This window comes from Penicillium argentinense (genome assembly GCF_028826775.1).
Source record: "Penicillium argentinense strain IBT 30761 chromosome Unknown utg000005l_segment0_segment0, whole genome shotgun sequence".
NCBI lineage: Eukaryota > Fungi > Ascomycota > Eurotiomycetes > Eurotiales > Aspergillaceae > Penicillium > Penicillium argentinense.
The window spans coordinates 5621439-5636835 of NW_026622664.1; the positions used below are offsets into that span (position 1 = coordinate 5621439).

The 15397-nt window shown below is 52.3% G+C and overlaps 5 protein-coding genes across 5 annotated transcripts; 4 read left to right on the forward strand and 1 right to left on the reverse strand.

Moving 5' to 3' along the window:
* Positions 1–1788: 1788 nt before the first annotated feature.
* On the forward strand, positions 1789–4586 carry N7532_006911 (ATP-dependent Clp protease ATP-binding subunit; the record flags this gene model as incomplete). Its single annotated transcript, XM_056619405.1, has 2 exons — positions 1789–2045; positions 2069–4586. The coding sequence occupies 2 exons, from the start codon at positions 1789–1791 to the stop codon at positions 4584–4586; spliced, it is 2775 nt and encodes a 924-aa protein (XP_056475564.1).
* Positions 4587–6971: 2385 nt separating this feature from the next.
* On the forward strand, positions 6972–8278 carry N7532_006912 (uncharacterized protein; the record flags this gene model as incomplete). The annotated part of the gene is made up of 4 exons (XM_056619406.1): positions 6972–6990; positions 7053–7183; positions 7241–7791; positions 7834–8278. 4 exons carry the CDS (start codon positions 6972–6974, stop codon positions 8276–8278), a joined length of 1146 nt encoding a protein of 381 aa, XP_056475565.1.
* Positions 8279–9525: 1247 nt separating this feature from the next.
* On the forward strand, positions 9526–10794 carry N7532_006913 (uncharacterized protein; the record flags this gene model as incomplete). The annotated part of the gene is made up of 1 exon (XM_056619407.1): positions 9526–10794. One exon carries the CDS (start codon positions 9526–9528, stop codon positions 10792–10794), a length of 1269 nt encoding a protein of 422 aa, XP_056475566.1.
* A 985-nt stretch (positions 10795–11779) lies between these two features.
* N7532_006914 (uncharacterized protein) lies at positions 11780–12410 on the forward strand (the record flags this gene model as incomplete). The annotated part of the gene is made up of 3 exons (XM_056619408.1): positions 11780–11852; positions 11909–12184; positions 12319–12410. The coding sequence occupies 3 exons, from the start codon at positions 11780–11782 to the stop codon at positions 12408–12410; spliced, it is 441 nt and encodes a 146-aa protein (XP_056475567.1).
* Positions 12411–13166: 756 nt separating this feature from the next.
* N7532_006915 (uncharacterized protein) lies at positions 13167–15386 on the reverse strand (the record flags this gene model as incomplete). Its single annotated transcript, XM_056619409.1, has 6 exons — positions 13167–14317; positions 14374–14723; positions 14787–14954; positions 15030–15099; positions 15171–15205; positions 15274–15386. The coding sequence occupies 6 exons, from the start codon at positions 15384–15386 to the stop codon at positions 13167–13169; spliced, it is 1887 nt and encodes a 628-aa protein (XP_056475568.1).
* Between the last annotated feature and the right edge of the window lie 11 nt (positions 15387–15397).

Genomic DNA, 15397 nt, shown 5'->3' on the forward strand with positions numbered 1-15397 from the left:
CGAGTCGGGCCACTCAAACCGGGTTTTCCCTGCAAGAGCCTCGGGTGAGAGGTCTTGGGGACCAGAGTTGGCTCTCATTGCCCGTGGGAACGATGGACACGCTGCCCGCAGCTCTACGCCTATCATGCCAACTCTCTAAGCACCACGCCCAAATAACGTACACCTAAAGAGGGGAAGCAATCATCAGATTAGGATCTACAGCTGTACCTTGTCCCGCGACAGGCACCGTCGTGTCTTGCCGCAGCGTAGAGAAGCCGAGAAATCTCGAATATGCCGCATAAAACCCTCGCTAAGTACATTTTACCCAGGGTCAACAGTGTACACCCGGTATAGCTTCTACGGATTCTACAGACTGGGGGTCTGCTAGGCAATCAGCGTCAAGGCAATCTTCGCCCCCTCTCTCCGCTGGCCCCGCCGCTGGAACCTTCCGCTTCTATTTTTTGCGCCATAACCGCGCCGTCTCATGCCCCGGTGGCCCCGACGAAACCTTGGACCGGCCCATGACCTCCAATTAGCGCTCCAGCGATGCGCAGTGGGTTGTATCGATCTCCGTGTCTGGATGCGCCGACGCGGTTTCTGGTGGGCACTGCGCTCCCCACGGATGTCCACGATGTCTCCACGATGTCTAGGCTCCACGGTCGCCTACCCAGCTTGGGATATCCCAGGGCTTTAGCTCGAGTTTAGGCCATCCGGTGAATTCCCGCCATCGCTCAGCTTGCCCGTACCAGGAGCAAAGTGGATAACCGAGAGAAATTCGAGCTGCAGCGGGAATTTTTTCTTTTTCGTTGGTGTTGGCGTGTGAGGGGTTCGGGGTGCTTTTACCTTCCTCCCAACCTTGAATTAATTTCTTTGTTGCGACGGACGCAGCATCGCAAAAGTCAATGTCTGACGTCAAGATACGATTCACTCCAGGCATTTCACCATTTTGCTGGTTGGCCGGTCGCGCCTGACGTCATGACAAGATCATCAGATAGTACCTGGAACCTTCAGTTTTGTCGGGTATCGTAGCAGGATGAAAGTTCTGCGGGTAGACGTAGTCAGCCGGCTGGAAGGACGGATATCAGTCTCAGACGAGGTCGACCCCCGCCTGTTCCTCGATAACCAGCGATCTGGAACCGGGTCAATTCTCCCTCGCGGAGAGGGGTTGTCCCTAGGCTGGCGTCAGCGGCACTGCATCTCGGTCAAATCAAAACTCTCACCACGGCTTCCTTGGATCGGACGTCGTGGATGGACACGAGGCCCTGTCCCGAGGCACACCCGCACACTGTACTTCCCCCAATGGAAGCACTTGCAGGCATCAGTCTTGGGGTCTGGTTGCAATCAGCATCGCGGGGGTCTGGCTCACTCTCAGAAAGAAAGTTTACCGTCGATGCTGCATATGCTGACTCAGTTGACACCTCAACCGTGCGGCAGCGATCAGGCAGGAACTTTGTTGCCGTGACAGACAGACAGGTATTAAGTGCCTGAGGTGTCGAGGTGTCGTATTGAGGCATCAGCATCGACTGATCTGAAAGATCATGTGACGTCGCCTGATCGCGAAATCACCTGATCCTTCACGCGTCTTCTGGAAGGCGGTGGAAGCAGCCCGTGGCGTCATGACGGTGGCAGGTGCTTCAAGGCAGGTGGGCTGCCCAAGTATATAGGCACTTGCATCATCGGCGCTGCATACGTTTCAGCATTTCTTTCTCGGACTTTCTTTCAGAACGCTCTCTCAACACAAACACCTTATACCTGTTCCGCGACCTCCACCCACTTCACTGATATCCCCTCCCATCCATCCCGTTCAACATGAACGGCGCTCAATTCACAGATCGGGCCAACAAGGCCTTGCTGGACTCCAGCGCCTTGGCCGAGCAATATGCTCACTCCCAAATCTTACCTCTCCACTTGGCTGTGTCACTTCTCAACCCATCTCCCGATGAGTCGGAGGACCAGCAACCCGTCGGCCACTCGTCACACGATGCCGCCTCGACCCCACTCTTCCGTCAGGTCGTCGAACGGGCGCACGGCGACCCTCAGCTGCTCGATCGGGCACTCATGAAGTTGTTGGTCCGGCTGCCCAGTCAAGACCCCCACCCGAGACCGTCAGCGTCTCTCCCGCTCTCGCCAAGGTCATTCGGAAGGCGACCGAGCTGTCAAAGACACAGAAGGACAGCTTTGTCGCTATTGACCATTTGATCCAGACTGTCGCACAGGACTCCCAGGTCGAACGCGCCTTGCGAGACTCGAACATTCCCAACCTCAAACTGATCGACAATGCGATCCAGCAAATTCGTGGCTCGCGTCGCGTCGATTCCAAGACTGCCGACTCCGAGAGCGAAAATGAAAACCTCAAGAAATTTACCATCGACATGACCGCTCTCGCCCGCGAGGGTAAGATCGATCCTGTTATCGGACGTGAGGAGGAGATCCGCCGAGTCATCCGAATCCTCAGTCGACGCACCAAGAACAACCCCGTCCTGATCGGAGAACCCGGTGTTGGTAAGACCACCATTGTGGAGGGCCTGGCGCGACGGATTGTCAACGCCGATATCCCTGCCAACCTGGCTAACTGCCGTCTCCTCTCCCTCGACGTCGGATCTCTGGTCGCCGGCAGCAAATACCGTGGTGAATTCGAGGAGCGCATGAAGGGCGTCCTCAAAGAAATTGAAGACTCCAAGGACACCATCGTCCTCTTCGTCGACGAGATCCATCTCCTTATGGGTGCTGGATCCAGCGGCGAGGGCGGCATGGATGCTGCCAACCTTCTCAAGCCCATGCTGGCTAGAGGCCAACTTCACTGTATCGGTGCGACCACCCTGAGCGAGTACCGCAAGTACATTGAGAAAGACCAGGCCTTTGAGCGACGATTCCAGCAGGTCCTCGTCAAGGAGCCCTCTGTCTCTGAAACAATCTCCATTCTCCGTGGACTCAAGGAGAAGTACGAGGTCCACCACGGTGTCAACATCCTCGACGGCGCCATTGTCACTGCGGCCACCCTCGCTTCCCGCTATCTGACAGCTCGCCGTCTTCCCGACTCTGCTGTTGACCTGATCGATGAGGCCGCCGCGGCTGTCCGAGTGACGCGCGAATCCGAACCCGAAGCTTTGGATACCCTCGAGCGTAGGCTCCGCCAACTTCAGATTGAAATTCATGCCTTGGAGCGTGAGCAGGATGAGGCCGCCAAGGCCCGTCTTGAGACCGCTAAACAAGAAGCTGCCAACGTCACCGAGGAACTGCGACCCATGCGCGAGAAGTATGAAAGCGAGAAGAAGCGCAGCAAGGAAGTGCAAGATGCCAAGATCAAGCTCGACTCCCTCAAGGTCAAACGTGATGAGGCTGAGCGCTCCGGCGACACTGTGACTGCCGCTGATCTCGAATACTACGCCATTCCCGAAACCAAGCAGCTGATCGAACGCCTCGAGGCTGATCGAGCCCGAGCTGATGCTGAGCGACGGGCTACTGCTGGCGAGGCTGGTGAGGCTCTGCTCGCCGATGCTGTTGGCCCGGATCAGATCAACGAGATTGTTGGTCGCTGGACTGGCATCCCGGTTACTCGATTGAAGACTACGGAGAAGGACAAGTTGCTGAACATGGAGAAGTCTTTGGGCAAGGTTGTCATCGGACAGAAGGAGGCTGTTGTCTCCGTCTCCAATGCTATCCGACTGCAACGCTCCGGTCTGAGCAACCCGAACTCACCTCCAAGCTTCCTCTTCTGCGGTCCATCGGGTACCGGTAAGACCCTGCTTACCAAGGCTCTTGCTGAGTTCCTCTTCGACGACCCCAAGGCCATGATCCGATTCGACATGTCCGAGTACCAGGAGCGTCACTCGCTGAGCCGGATGATCGGTGCTCCTCCTGGCTACGTTGGTCACGACGCCGGTGGTCAACTGACGGAGAGCTTGCGCCGCCGCCCCTTCTCCATCCTGCTCTTCGACGAGGTCGAGAAGGCCGCCAAGGAAGTCCTCACCGTTCTCCTGCAACTCATGGACGACGGTCGCATCACCGACGGCCAAGGCCGCATTGTTGACGCGAAGAACTGCATTGTCGTCATGACCTCCAACCTAGGTGCCGAATTCCTGGCCCGTCCCACTACCAAGGACGGCCAAATCGACCAGCAAACCCGCGAAATGGTTCTGGGTGCTCTCCGCGACTACTTCCTCCCGGAGTTCCTCAACCGTATCTCCAGCACGGTCATCTTCAACCGTCTTACGAGAAGAGAGATCCGCAAGATCGTCGATCTCCGTCTTGCCGAGGTCCAGAAGCGTCTCGAGGGCAACGGCCGCAACGTCCACATCCAATGCACCGAAGAAGTCAAGGATTACCTCGGTGCGGCTGGATATTCTCCCGCCTATGGTGCCCGTCCCTTGCAGCGTCTCATCGAACGCGAGGTCCTCAACCGCCTGGCCGTGCTTATCCTCCGCGGCAGTATCAAGGATGGCGAGGCTGCCCGCGTTGTCCTCCGCAATGGCCGTAGTATCGATGTATTGCCTAATCACGACTCGGTAACTGACAGCGATGGGGACGAGTCCATGACTGACGATGATGAATCTTTGGCTAACATTGAAGACGGTAGTGGTGGTGACATGGATCTTTACGAGGAGTAAAGATTTGCCACCGGGATTTTAGTTTGATTGATTGACCATTTGCATCGAGCGATTCCAGAAAAGTTAAGCACATGATGACGAGTATGATTTGTGAATATTTTTCTTTCTTAAGTTTGTTTTCCGCATGGCACTGGGCATGATGTTCTCTTAAGTTTATTTTTATTTCCTTTGTCTTGCTCATACGAGGCTGGCTCATCTAATCTATTTACTACAAGATAGCCCTGCATGATAGCAATATCACCTACACTACCCTAAGGTACCCTCGTAGGTAGTGAGTGTACTTATGAACACAACTTCACGTTTGCACAATCGTAGATTTCATCGTAGTTCTCGTCCTGCCCCAAGCACCTGTGAGGTGGGTATTTAATATCGCTTTCGAAGCTACTATTATCTGCTAAAGCAATCAATATGGACACACCTCTCAACATCGAACAAACACCACAGAGCTCGATCTACCAATCCGCCGGTAAGTCGATCGATCGGTGACTAGCCTTGCCCACTGAACCTCGGGTTGATTTTCCTAGTGGCCGAATCCCATATGTTTTTTTTTTATCAAAAGGCATGGGTCCTCTAGTGGGCCCGAGGACTCCGAGGCTGATGGCTCGCAGTTCCCCCACCCGTATCCGTTACACCTGGGCACTGCAGTCTCGCGGGGGTCTCAGTAAATGAATGCTAAGAGGTTGCCCCACGCTCTCGTGAGTACCTCTAGACGGCGAATTGCCAAAAGCGTACTCTATGAAGGAGCGGCAAAAAAGACAGATGTGATTTGAACGATATTCTCCACCAACATGTTACCTTTCTTTCGCAATGCAGCTCACGCTGGGTCCTGGTCATGTACACGAGGGAATTTATTGATCACTCGCATAATACTGAAAGTAGCTCGGTGCCCGCAGGAAGCATCTCATGCTGGCCGCCCACGTTCATTACCAGCCCCGCACCATATTCAGTTTTCATTGCTTTTTCTCTTATCTCCGTGCCGACTGTGGCCGCCAATTCATTCATTGAGCATCGTTAAGCAATATAAAATTAGGGAGACATACTAGATGGACATCAGGCGATTCAGAGTTCAGAAATTGCTAGTAGAATCATATTGGCGACCGATCTCCCTCGCACGGGTCAGCCACATCCACGCCTCCAGTGGTCAGTCCTATACGCCGAGGCTGTGTCAACCAGATATGTGAGTCGTAAATTTGCTGGCCATTTACCCCAGAAAGCTTCAGTATTAGAGTACTAAGCGATTCATCCGAAGGTAAACGAAGAGAGTGCCTAATTACGGAATACTAGGTACCTTAAGTCGTGAACATTCACCGACTCTAGATATAAAGCTGCTTTGACATCGTCTTCGGTTCTCGAAGACTTTTTTGTGCCTGATGGCTTGCGCTCATTACATCACTTATTTTGCTCACTTTGCATCTCGCAGGTGCATAACTACCTACCTTCCACTGTCCGGACCCTCGGGCTTTGTGAAAAAACAATGTAGAGCAATCAGAGGCTCATCACTTCTCTTTTCCGAGAGAACAAATGGTATGCAAGTCAGAGCTTTGTACAGTACCTCAGCTCTTAGCTGGCCTAGGAGGCGGGATACGATACCCAGGTGCACGCCAACTACCGCGTCGAGATAGACGATACGCGGCATTGGAATAGGAACAGATCCGCATGAACCTATACTAAGCTAGCTCAAGCTATGGGGTGGCCTGTACATGATTTAGCGTGGTAGAGGACTGGCGCCACCCTGTAAAGACAAGCATTACCAGGGGCAGCCTTAGTAGCAATAGACGCCTCTGCACAGTACAACCACAGGCAGGTAACCTTGGAAGTCCGAGCGGAAGTTACTGAGACCAACGAGGCCATGGTTACACAGAACATGAGACCAACGTTGAAATCCCCGCGATGCAAGATATACCTACACGTTGTGCTTCAGGTTGCACAGCTCCGTCCCTGGCGCCACTGCTTCAGATGCACAGAAGATAGTCCTGAGATGTATCAGTTTTTACCAGGGCTCAGACTTGTAAATCGTCAAGTGGAAGAGAACATCAGAACTCATTGACCAACCATGCACTTTTGTATGATGGCACAGCAGCATTGCATTCGATAGTAACGCTGCATGGTAGCAAAAATGTAACCATTTATCTTGCACATCAAGGCACAAGTTTTACAATGAAAATAATTCGACCACGGACAGCTTCGTTCCAGCTCGAAGCTTCTCCCTTGGGACCTCTATGGCCGAGTAAATTTAGCGGCGCAATGGAAGAGGCAAAAGACATAGATAGAACTGCCCCAGCACAGAAATTGAAGAGCATCCAACAGAGTGGTCAACAGATCACTTGCCCTCTTGATACCATTTTCAATCTATTTTCTCGCTGATACTTTTGGGCTCGATCCAACATGCTTTACATTGCTCGGGGTAATGAGCTCCCCGAGATTGCCGTCCGAGGCGGTCTTGTTGATCCTCGGGCTGACCACCAGCGCTCCTTAATGCGCGTGTTGCCGATGCCGTCGACTGCGCCGTTGGATTGCTGGCTGACGCTGCCATTCTCTTGGAAGCCCGTGATAAGGTGATCACAACCGGCAAGAACGAAGTCCTTGACTTTGGTGAGGTGCACAAGGTGGACGTGCCTACCTAGCCTGTTGCCCGCAAGCTCTTGGCTCCCAAGCTGAGCGGCGTGGCCGACTCGCCTGACAAGGCCACTGATGATTTTTTCGCCACCGAGTCGTGTGAAGAGCCTCTGATCAACTCGAGCATCTTCGCCATGTCGATGGGCTACAACCGTGGTAGACATTATGGTGGATCGATCTCTGGTCTTTGGGCTATCATGAAATCAGCCTTTATCTTCGGCTACTCCATTGGTACTGATACCTCTGCGATGTCTGACCGTCTGTCGTTTGTCTTTGCTGAAGTGACTGCCTCTGCTGAGGCCTCGGCCTCTGCCGGTCCCCATATCGATGAGATTCGCATTGTCAAGGGCTGCAATTACGGCTGTCTCCGCCAGAAGACCATCATTGAAGATAATGATCCGGTGGATTCCAGTCCGTGCATGGTTGTCGGGAACGATCTCGACCGATTTGCCGCTACAAGCTGGCCGACGCCTTCTTCTGCCACGTCTACTACAACCCTGGTGGTGGTGAGCAGATGGCCGCCATTGCCGGTCTTGACTGTGTCTGCCACGACTGGGTTTATCTTGGTCCTGATGTGGTGTGCGGTGAAGTGAGTAACATCATTCTCTCGCTGGCCCGCGGCTCTCTGGAGGACCCTGGCCGAGTTGTACGCGCGTATGATCGGTTCTATGATGTGGTATCGCAACAACGACGCCTACAACCCCGCTGCTCTCTGCCTTCTCAACACCCACTGGTGGCAGCTCGCCAACTGCCGCCACAGACCCGTCACTCTGCTGGGCCGAACCGACCACGGCGTGGCTGCGGCTATTGCCCCCATTATACTGGAAGGCCGACCTGAGCTGGAGCACTTCCGTGCCAGTGGCACTCGCGTCGAGCATAGTGAGGATCCCTTCTCTAGCGCCGAGAACCGTCTCAAGGATTTACTTGCCTCAAAGTACCTGCCGGAAACTCGATCCGTCGTCGGAGCACCTGGTCAACCCGGTTATCGCCTACTGCGGGGAGGTGACAGCCTGCCCTCGAAGAGCAAGTACGTCGGCAACGTCCTCACTGCTCAGTTGGCCTACCCTCAGGGTTAGAAGATATTGGAGCTGTGGGTTCTGACTATCGTGATGTGAGAGTGCGGTGCCATGTGGTCGCCTGGTGTGGCTGGTCTTTGCTACATCCACACCGGAAAAACAAACTGTGACCGCGCTCGTCACGATCTGGCAAACCACACCTGGAGTTAATCGTGCAGACTGGCTCTGGCATGCTTGATGACTGAGTGGATTTCAATCATTGTGCATTGATGATGGCGAGTGGTTTGCGAGCCAGTTTTCCTTCTTTTTATATATTATGAGACCATGTGTCAGAGGGGAAATATACATACACTAAATCCCTGGGAATAACCCACGACCGCTCTTTACGTGATAATGAAACCACGATTAAAGATACAATACTTTCACTGAGACTTTCAAGAAAATGAAAAATCGAGTTTCCCAGGCAAAGACGCGAGGCCCCTTCCCCACCTATTCAGCAACACATCGGGCATGTCCTCGTGATTTCGCCTTGCCCCCCTCAGTGGTGATCATGCATTTTTAGTGAAATGGACTACCATTACATTCGTGAATCTATGTCCGGTCGTCAGTTTTACATTGAAGGATGAATTAAAGTGTCAGATATCACACGATGTATCACATCCAGTAGCCCCTACCGATCCATAGTTCATCGGAATCTCCCAGCAGTTTGGTCGCACCCACCACACGCTCGGGTAGACACAAGGGGTTCCCAGTCTTGGGCGCAGACCAGGGTCGTTGCTGCGCCATCGGACAAATCAGGCATGCCAACGTTTCCTTATAAGCGCTAGCGATGCATCATGCCGCCCTAATTCAGACATGAACTCGATTCAAAGCGAGATAATCGATCTCGGGCGCCATAACATGTCATCGTCTACGGCTGGAATGCATGAGAATGACCCGGGTAAATTTTTTCTGAATGTCTTTGGTAGCGAATAGTCTTGGATGGTCTTCACCGATCTATCTGATAACCCTTGCTATCCTTCACACCATCAGTGAAATTTTTTTGAATCGCTCCCTGTCTCTGACCACCCCAAGGCTTTACCGACATTTTAATCGTGGAGGGGAGGTGTATGGCGTCTTTTTTTTGAGGACTTTGGGCCCCAGTAATACGTAGCGGTGAATGTGTCTTAAAAAAATGTATAAATTTGTCGAAAAATCTCTTGTTCTCCGTATGAGCTATCACGCGCTTCTTTTGGTTTTGAACACTCCTCATTTAAACACCATCGTTGTTGTCAGCACTACGCCAGAGGAAAAGGCCTGATTTCATCATGAGCGAACTACCGGGGACTGCTTCGATAGTCCAGAGGCACGTCAACCCAGAAGTTGAGAAAGAGTTCTGTTTCCAAACGATCTATGGAGTAGCAGAGCACATATGTCACCAGCTTCTTCTCAGCAGTGATATACCACATTTCATCGAAAGCCCAGCCCATGATCGCCACAGTCTCCATAAATTACCCAAGAATTGCCACGGCACTGGCAGCATCTTGCAATACCCGACACCGAATAATACCGGAGATCAGCACTCTAGTTCGTGTGATGTTAGAATCATCTTGCATTACATGAGGGACCAGCCGAAAATCAAAAGTCTTTTACAAGAAGCATTTAAAATCGAAAACGAAAGTCGTCACCCAGGCATTCTCGGTAGCGCCCAGGAGAAAACGAACGATAGAGGAGCCTCCGAGCGAGATACTCCGGGCTCTGTCAGCTTTTATCGTGTCTGCGTCAAAAAAGAACGTCTGCAAATGCATCTGAGTGCTCAAGCCGGTACTGCCATTACCATTCAGGTCAGAAATATATTGGACGATATATCGGCCAGATATGAGGGCCGAAGACAGAGTTCCAACGCGTTGTCCGTTTCCGAGGGCCAGCGGATTGCCAGATTCCTCTACTCGGGCTTGGAAATTGTGGGTTCCGTCGAGCAAGAGCTTCATGAAAAAGAATTTCGCAGGAATAAAAAGGACAATGAGCTACTTGAAGAGAGTGATAAGATCGCTAATTGTTTCCGAAAAATCTTGGGGCCTAAGACCGGGGAAGCCAGGAACATCAGGAGCTCTTCTTTCGAAGCATTGGCCAGCTTTCTCAAATTGAACGGCAACAACACCAGAGCCCGTTTGGTAACTCTGATAGGCAGTCATAACTTGAACATTCCTGATGAGATTCAACAAGAATATCAGCATATGGATTTCAACATTGTGCTTTATCTCATCGACCAAGAGCTACTAGGTCACGAGACCCCATCGGCACCAAAAGAATCGGCGGAACAAGTTCGAATCATCATGAGCACGATCCTTTGGCTCAACCTTCTTTTCCCCCTAGAACATGGCAGGAAAGGCTCTTCAAACAACACTCTCATTACTATTTCAAACGACATCTCGCCTGGCTGGGTTCCGATCGCCAACGCCGCTTCCTGGAGGAGGGTGATGACAGGTGGAGCGACGACGATCTCGTCACACTGGACATTCTTTGGGAATTGTTCCATACACATGAGGAGCGACCAATTCAACTGGGATTCGGCATGGCCTGCCATGGCATGTTGAGAGATCTACTCAGGGAGCGGGAAGACCTGTGCGGGATCATTGAAAAGATTGAGGAAGAACGTCGACCGGTCGCCGATTTGGTGGATTGTTTCATGCAAGGATCGCTATAAGACGATTGAGTAAGCTGTGTTGAGTTTTTTTTGGGGGCCAGAATGATGCAGCTCAGCTCTAACCCCCAGCGGTATTTGGAAATTCAATCCTTTCTTCGATAAGGTAGCCAAACCTGTTACGTATCTCCCCTATGCTGAGTAGACCGTGGATGAGGTCATGCCAAATGTCGATCTGTATCGACGCGTAGGAAATGGTCGATTATGGTCGCAAATCGCCAACGGTATTGATTGAGATCGGCGGCTAAGGCCCCGAAACGTATGTAGACTCAGACGGAGGTCGTGGCTGCCTGCAATCTATGAGTCAAAATGTGGTATGGAAAATCGACAGGTCACGCAGAGAGCCTCGAAGTGCCGAATGTTTGTCTCAGAGCCCTACCCTAAGGTAGTACCGTAGCCAATCAGGCCAAAAGGGGGCTCAGGCTCGCAAAAATCAGTCATGGTAACCCTGGTGTTTTTCAACATCGGAGGGCTAGAGTATGGGAATTTACCAACCCTGCAGTGGTAATAGAATAGCATTGTGTACCGGAAAAGAAATGGAGCAATCCTTGTCTTTTTCAACTCGGGGGGTTCTAACCGGCATATTTGGAGGGAGAATTGCGAGGCTTGGGACAAAGGTAGTTTCGGAGCCAAATTCATGAATTTTGGTTCCCGGTACCTGCAGCACGATGGAAAAAGTACCTGGAAATCTGTTGGAGCCGTGAGGCTGAGGCGCTCGGCCAAGACAGACTAATTTCCCACGAATTTCGATCGTGGGCGCCTCGAATCCAAGAGACAATGGGGTCAACTCCCTCAACTCCCCCTACCTCCCACCACTGATCTTGGCAGTGTGCGGTGACGGTACGAGCTGTCCTTAAAGCTGAACCTTCCAGTGAATCATGACAGAAACCCAAAGGAGAATGATGGTGGCAATAATTGTCTACCTTTTGAAGCCTGCAGACCTGCCAAACGGTGAGAGACGCTCATATTCTTTTCTGTGCCTTACTAACACGCATTTCGATTGGCAGATGTCGTCGAGCATGAACTTCTTGTCGTGAGCAAATGTCTGGAAGGATACCCAGATCGCGAATTGGCAACACCGGAGGAGGCAAACCTGGTCAACAGATTGGGTGAGCTCGCCGAAAGGTCTCTGGAGAGGTCCGATCAGACCATAATGATGAACCGACGCAAAATGGTGTTCACATGCTGGATCCTGTGTGGGATTATGGATGCGTGGCACTGGGATCCTCAAACCATATGGGAAATGTTCGAGAAAGTAACGGCGGAAAGAGCCGTTGGACCAGGTTAGTTAAGCCCCAAGTCACGAAGAGCAGGAAAAGACACGGCATATCGACAGGCGAGTTAGCTGCCGAATTTAGCCACAAGCGATGCATTGGACCAATTCGCATACTGAGATCACATGCTGATGTTATCGCAGTGGATAGTCTTCGGGACATTCTGATATACGACAACACCTTGAAGTTCATACCTCCCTGTTTCGGCGCGCGTCGACGGTATAATCCTCGATAAAAATCAACCCACGGATCTCGGTATCCATTTTCTGAAGAGCTGGGGGTAACCAGAGGGTATAAATATGGCGGTGGTCGGAGAGTATAATGATGTAGGCCGGGATGGACCATGATTGGTTAGCGGCATGGTTGCATTCCTGCAGGCTCACATTAAAAGGTGATTGAGTGCATTGTGATGTTGGCGCGCATTGTAACAACATGGATTGTCAGTCCAAACCGAAAGTATTTTTGTTTTTGCGATTTCTTTTGCAGTCACTCGTTCATTGCACCAGTTTGTGAAAGCTCACGATTTCAGGTCAGACTGTGTCCTTCAGGGGCTCGCCTCGTTTTTATACTGTAGTTGTCTCCATTAGGGCGAGCAAAGATACTGCGGAATACGACCCTCTGGCCTTGAGGCACGGCCGCACCCCAAAAGCAACGACAAGACAAGCGGGATATCAATAGCCGAGCGAAGTGAAAGATCGCCCCCTAGCTGACTTGTCACACAATGACCAGGCGTGCATTTGGGGGTTCTGCTGATTGGCTTCATGAGCAGAGCTCCTGTTAGTACCGGCGAAGGGTTGCATGAGGATCCGCAATTGATGGCAACAGATGCCCTTGCATTAGATGTCCTTGACAGCAGGAGTAGAATAAGAATGCAGTAGCTACGTATTTACATGGCATAGTGAGGTAAAACAAGCCCGCGCCCGGTAAATTATGAAAGTTCGCAGCTGAGCGATGTTGAAAAAGATCAGGGGAATATGAATACAATGCACATCTATAAGATTGAAATCCCGCAGCAGCGAATCCGCGCGCTGTCCACATGTGCCGGGCGTCCCCACCAGAGAGACACGAGTTCTTCGACAAAGATTCGATCTGTAGCGCTCCACATGTCGAGTCCCATCTCCGCCATGTCGGCGACGGTGATGATGATCGGATCATCTTTGCCCGAAGCCCCTCGCCTCGAGCTCGAGTCATGATGGCTAGAGTGACTCGCGTGCGATCGCTGCCGCAATAGAGGGCTACTTCCATCATCGGTGTGTATCGACCGTCGTGACATGGAAAGTGACAGGTCGGTATCATCGTTGTCGGGGTCATCGAGGTAAGGCGTGTCGTGATAAGGATCAGTGCCGTCCTCGTCACGGTATTCAGAATCGTGGCGGTCGATGGCGCCAGCAAGGGTGAAGAAGATCTGTGTGGTCAAGCGGCGGAAGTAGGCTACCAGAGCAACTTCCGGCGGCTCCTGGCCAGCATCATCGGCGTGGGAGGAGCGCCGGCCTGTGGAGTTGGGAGCAGGATATGCAAGACTCTCCACGCTTGCCAGCAATCGTGCGTCTTGTTCAATCTGGTGCTCCTCTTCTTCCTCCGAGAGACCCTCACGGTTTGCGCCGGCGGAAGCCCACCAAATGAAAGAATTGTAGGCGAGTCGGGTCCATGAGATCGGCTCAACGACCGGGCTCGATGAATAGGTGGAGTCGGTGTCGGATTCGTCCGACACATCAGGGGAGGCTCGGTCAGCGGCAAAATGTCGTAGACCTCTACGTAGCATTGCGTAACGACGAGCGTCCCGTTGTGTTGCCTTCAGAAGGAAGTTGTTTTTCGGGTTGGATTTTCTGTCTGAAGGGTGCATCAGAGTGATTTGGGGGAATACACCCTCGACGTCATGTTGGAAATGCGCAGGAGAGAGAGTGACCAGGACGTCATAAAGCTCAGGCTTCATCGTCAGGACACTATCTGTCGAGCAAGCAATCCAGCTAGGGTCTCTTTCGAAATCTTGACTGTCCCGCGAGATATCGAAGGATGAAAGGTACGGGATATCGTGTATACCGATGTTGAAAAGCGGGCGAGGCCGCATGGGTGGAATGTATCCAGATGGCAGTGCTTGGAGGAGGGAGTTTGGTAGAGATGCCAGCAGTGATAGATCATAAACTATGAGAAGGTCAGCAGCCGCAAATGTGTAAAATACGCGAGGAGAGACGCCATACCATAATTGCATGGTGTATGTACCGGTGCTTCGGTCATGAAAAGGATACGTTTCCGCAATAGCGCTGCCCTATACAAGGGGAACACCAACGGCCCGAAGCGGTCGATGAAATCAGGTAGGGACGAAGCAGGATGGAAGGGTGTCAAGGCCGGCCTTAACGTTTCCAAAGCCATGGCATCGCTGAAGGCGCGGTTGCGCGACGAGTGGTCAGGTCTGTCGCCCGGTCGGAACCGAACGCTCACTGGCGAATCGACCGGCGAGTCGGCGGTAACAATATCGGTCCCTCCGGCTTGAAAAGCATCCCAATAGTCCAACAATGGCTGTTCATTTGACATGTCGGTGGCGTATTTCCTGTTCGAAAGTATAAGCATTGGTCACGACATGACGGGCGAGCTAGGGTCCAAATTCACGAACAATGTCAAATCTCTCAGTCGCGGAGCATGTCGCCAGCTCTTTCCGAGTCTCCCAGAGCTTAGAGGAACCAAGACTCCAATAGCGAACATCTTCGCATTGCGCTCCGCCTCGGCGGCGGGCTGGTTGAGGAACGAGCTGATCCCGGCATACTGATCATGGACGAAATACCTAAGTCGAGAGAGAGCGTTAGCCAGGCATTCAAGGAACGCTGATTATTGTTGTAAATGAGGCCAATCCACATACACTAAATCGTCCGTCACGTTGTGCAGCCCGGAAGGCAGCGACTTGTACTCGACTACCCCTTCGACGTCGACTGTCGTAACCGTGTTAGCATCGCATCGCGCGTCGCAACAACTCCATCATTCAACACTCGGGGCTCCTTACTTCCTGGTGTTGTTCGTTTCCACGAGACCACATATCTGCCATCACATGCGTGTTAGCAACAGACCCCTCCTGAGAGTTCGCAAGGTGGGGGAGTAACACTTACCCGGTCCTGATGTCGAAGCGAATGACGAACAAGGCAGCGATGCCTGGGGGCGATTCCATGGCGGCACGCGAAGCGTCAATGACAGACTGCTTCCTATGAGGATCGGAAGCCATCGTGTGAGAAG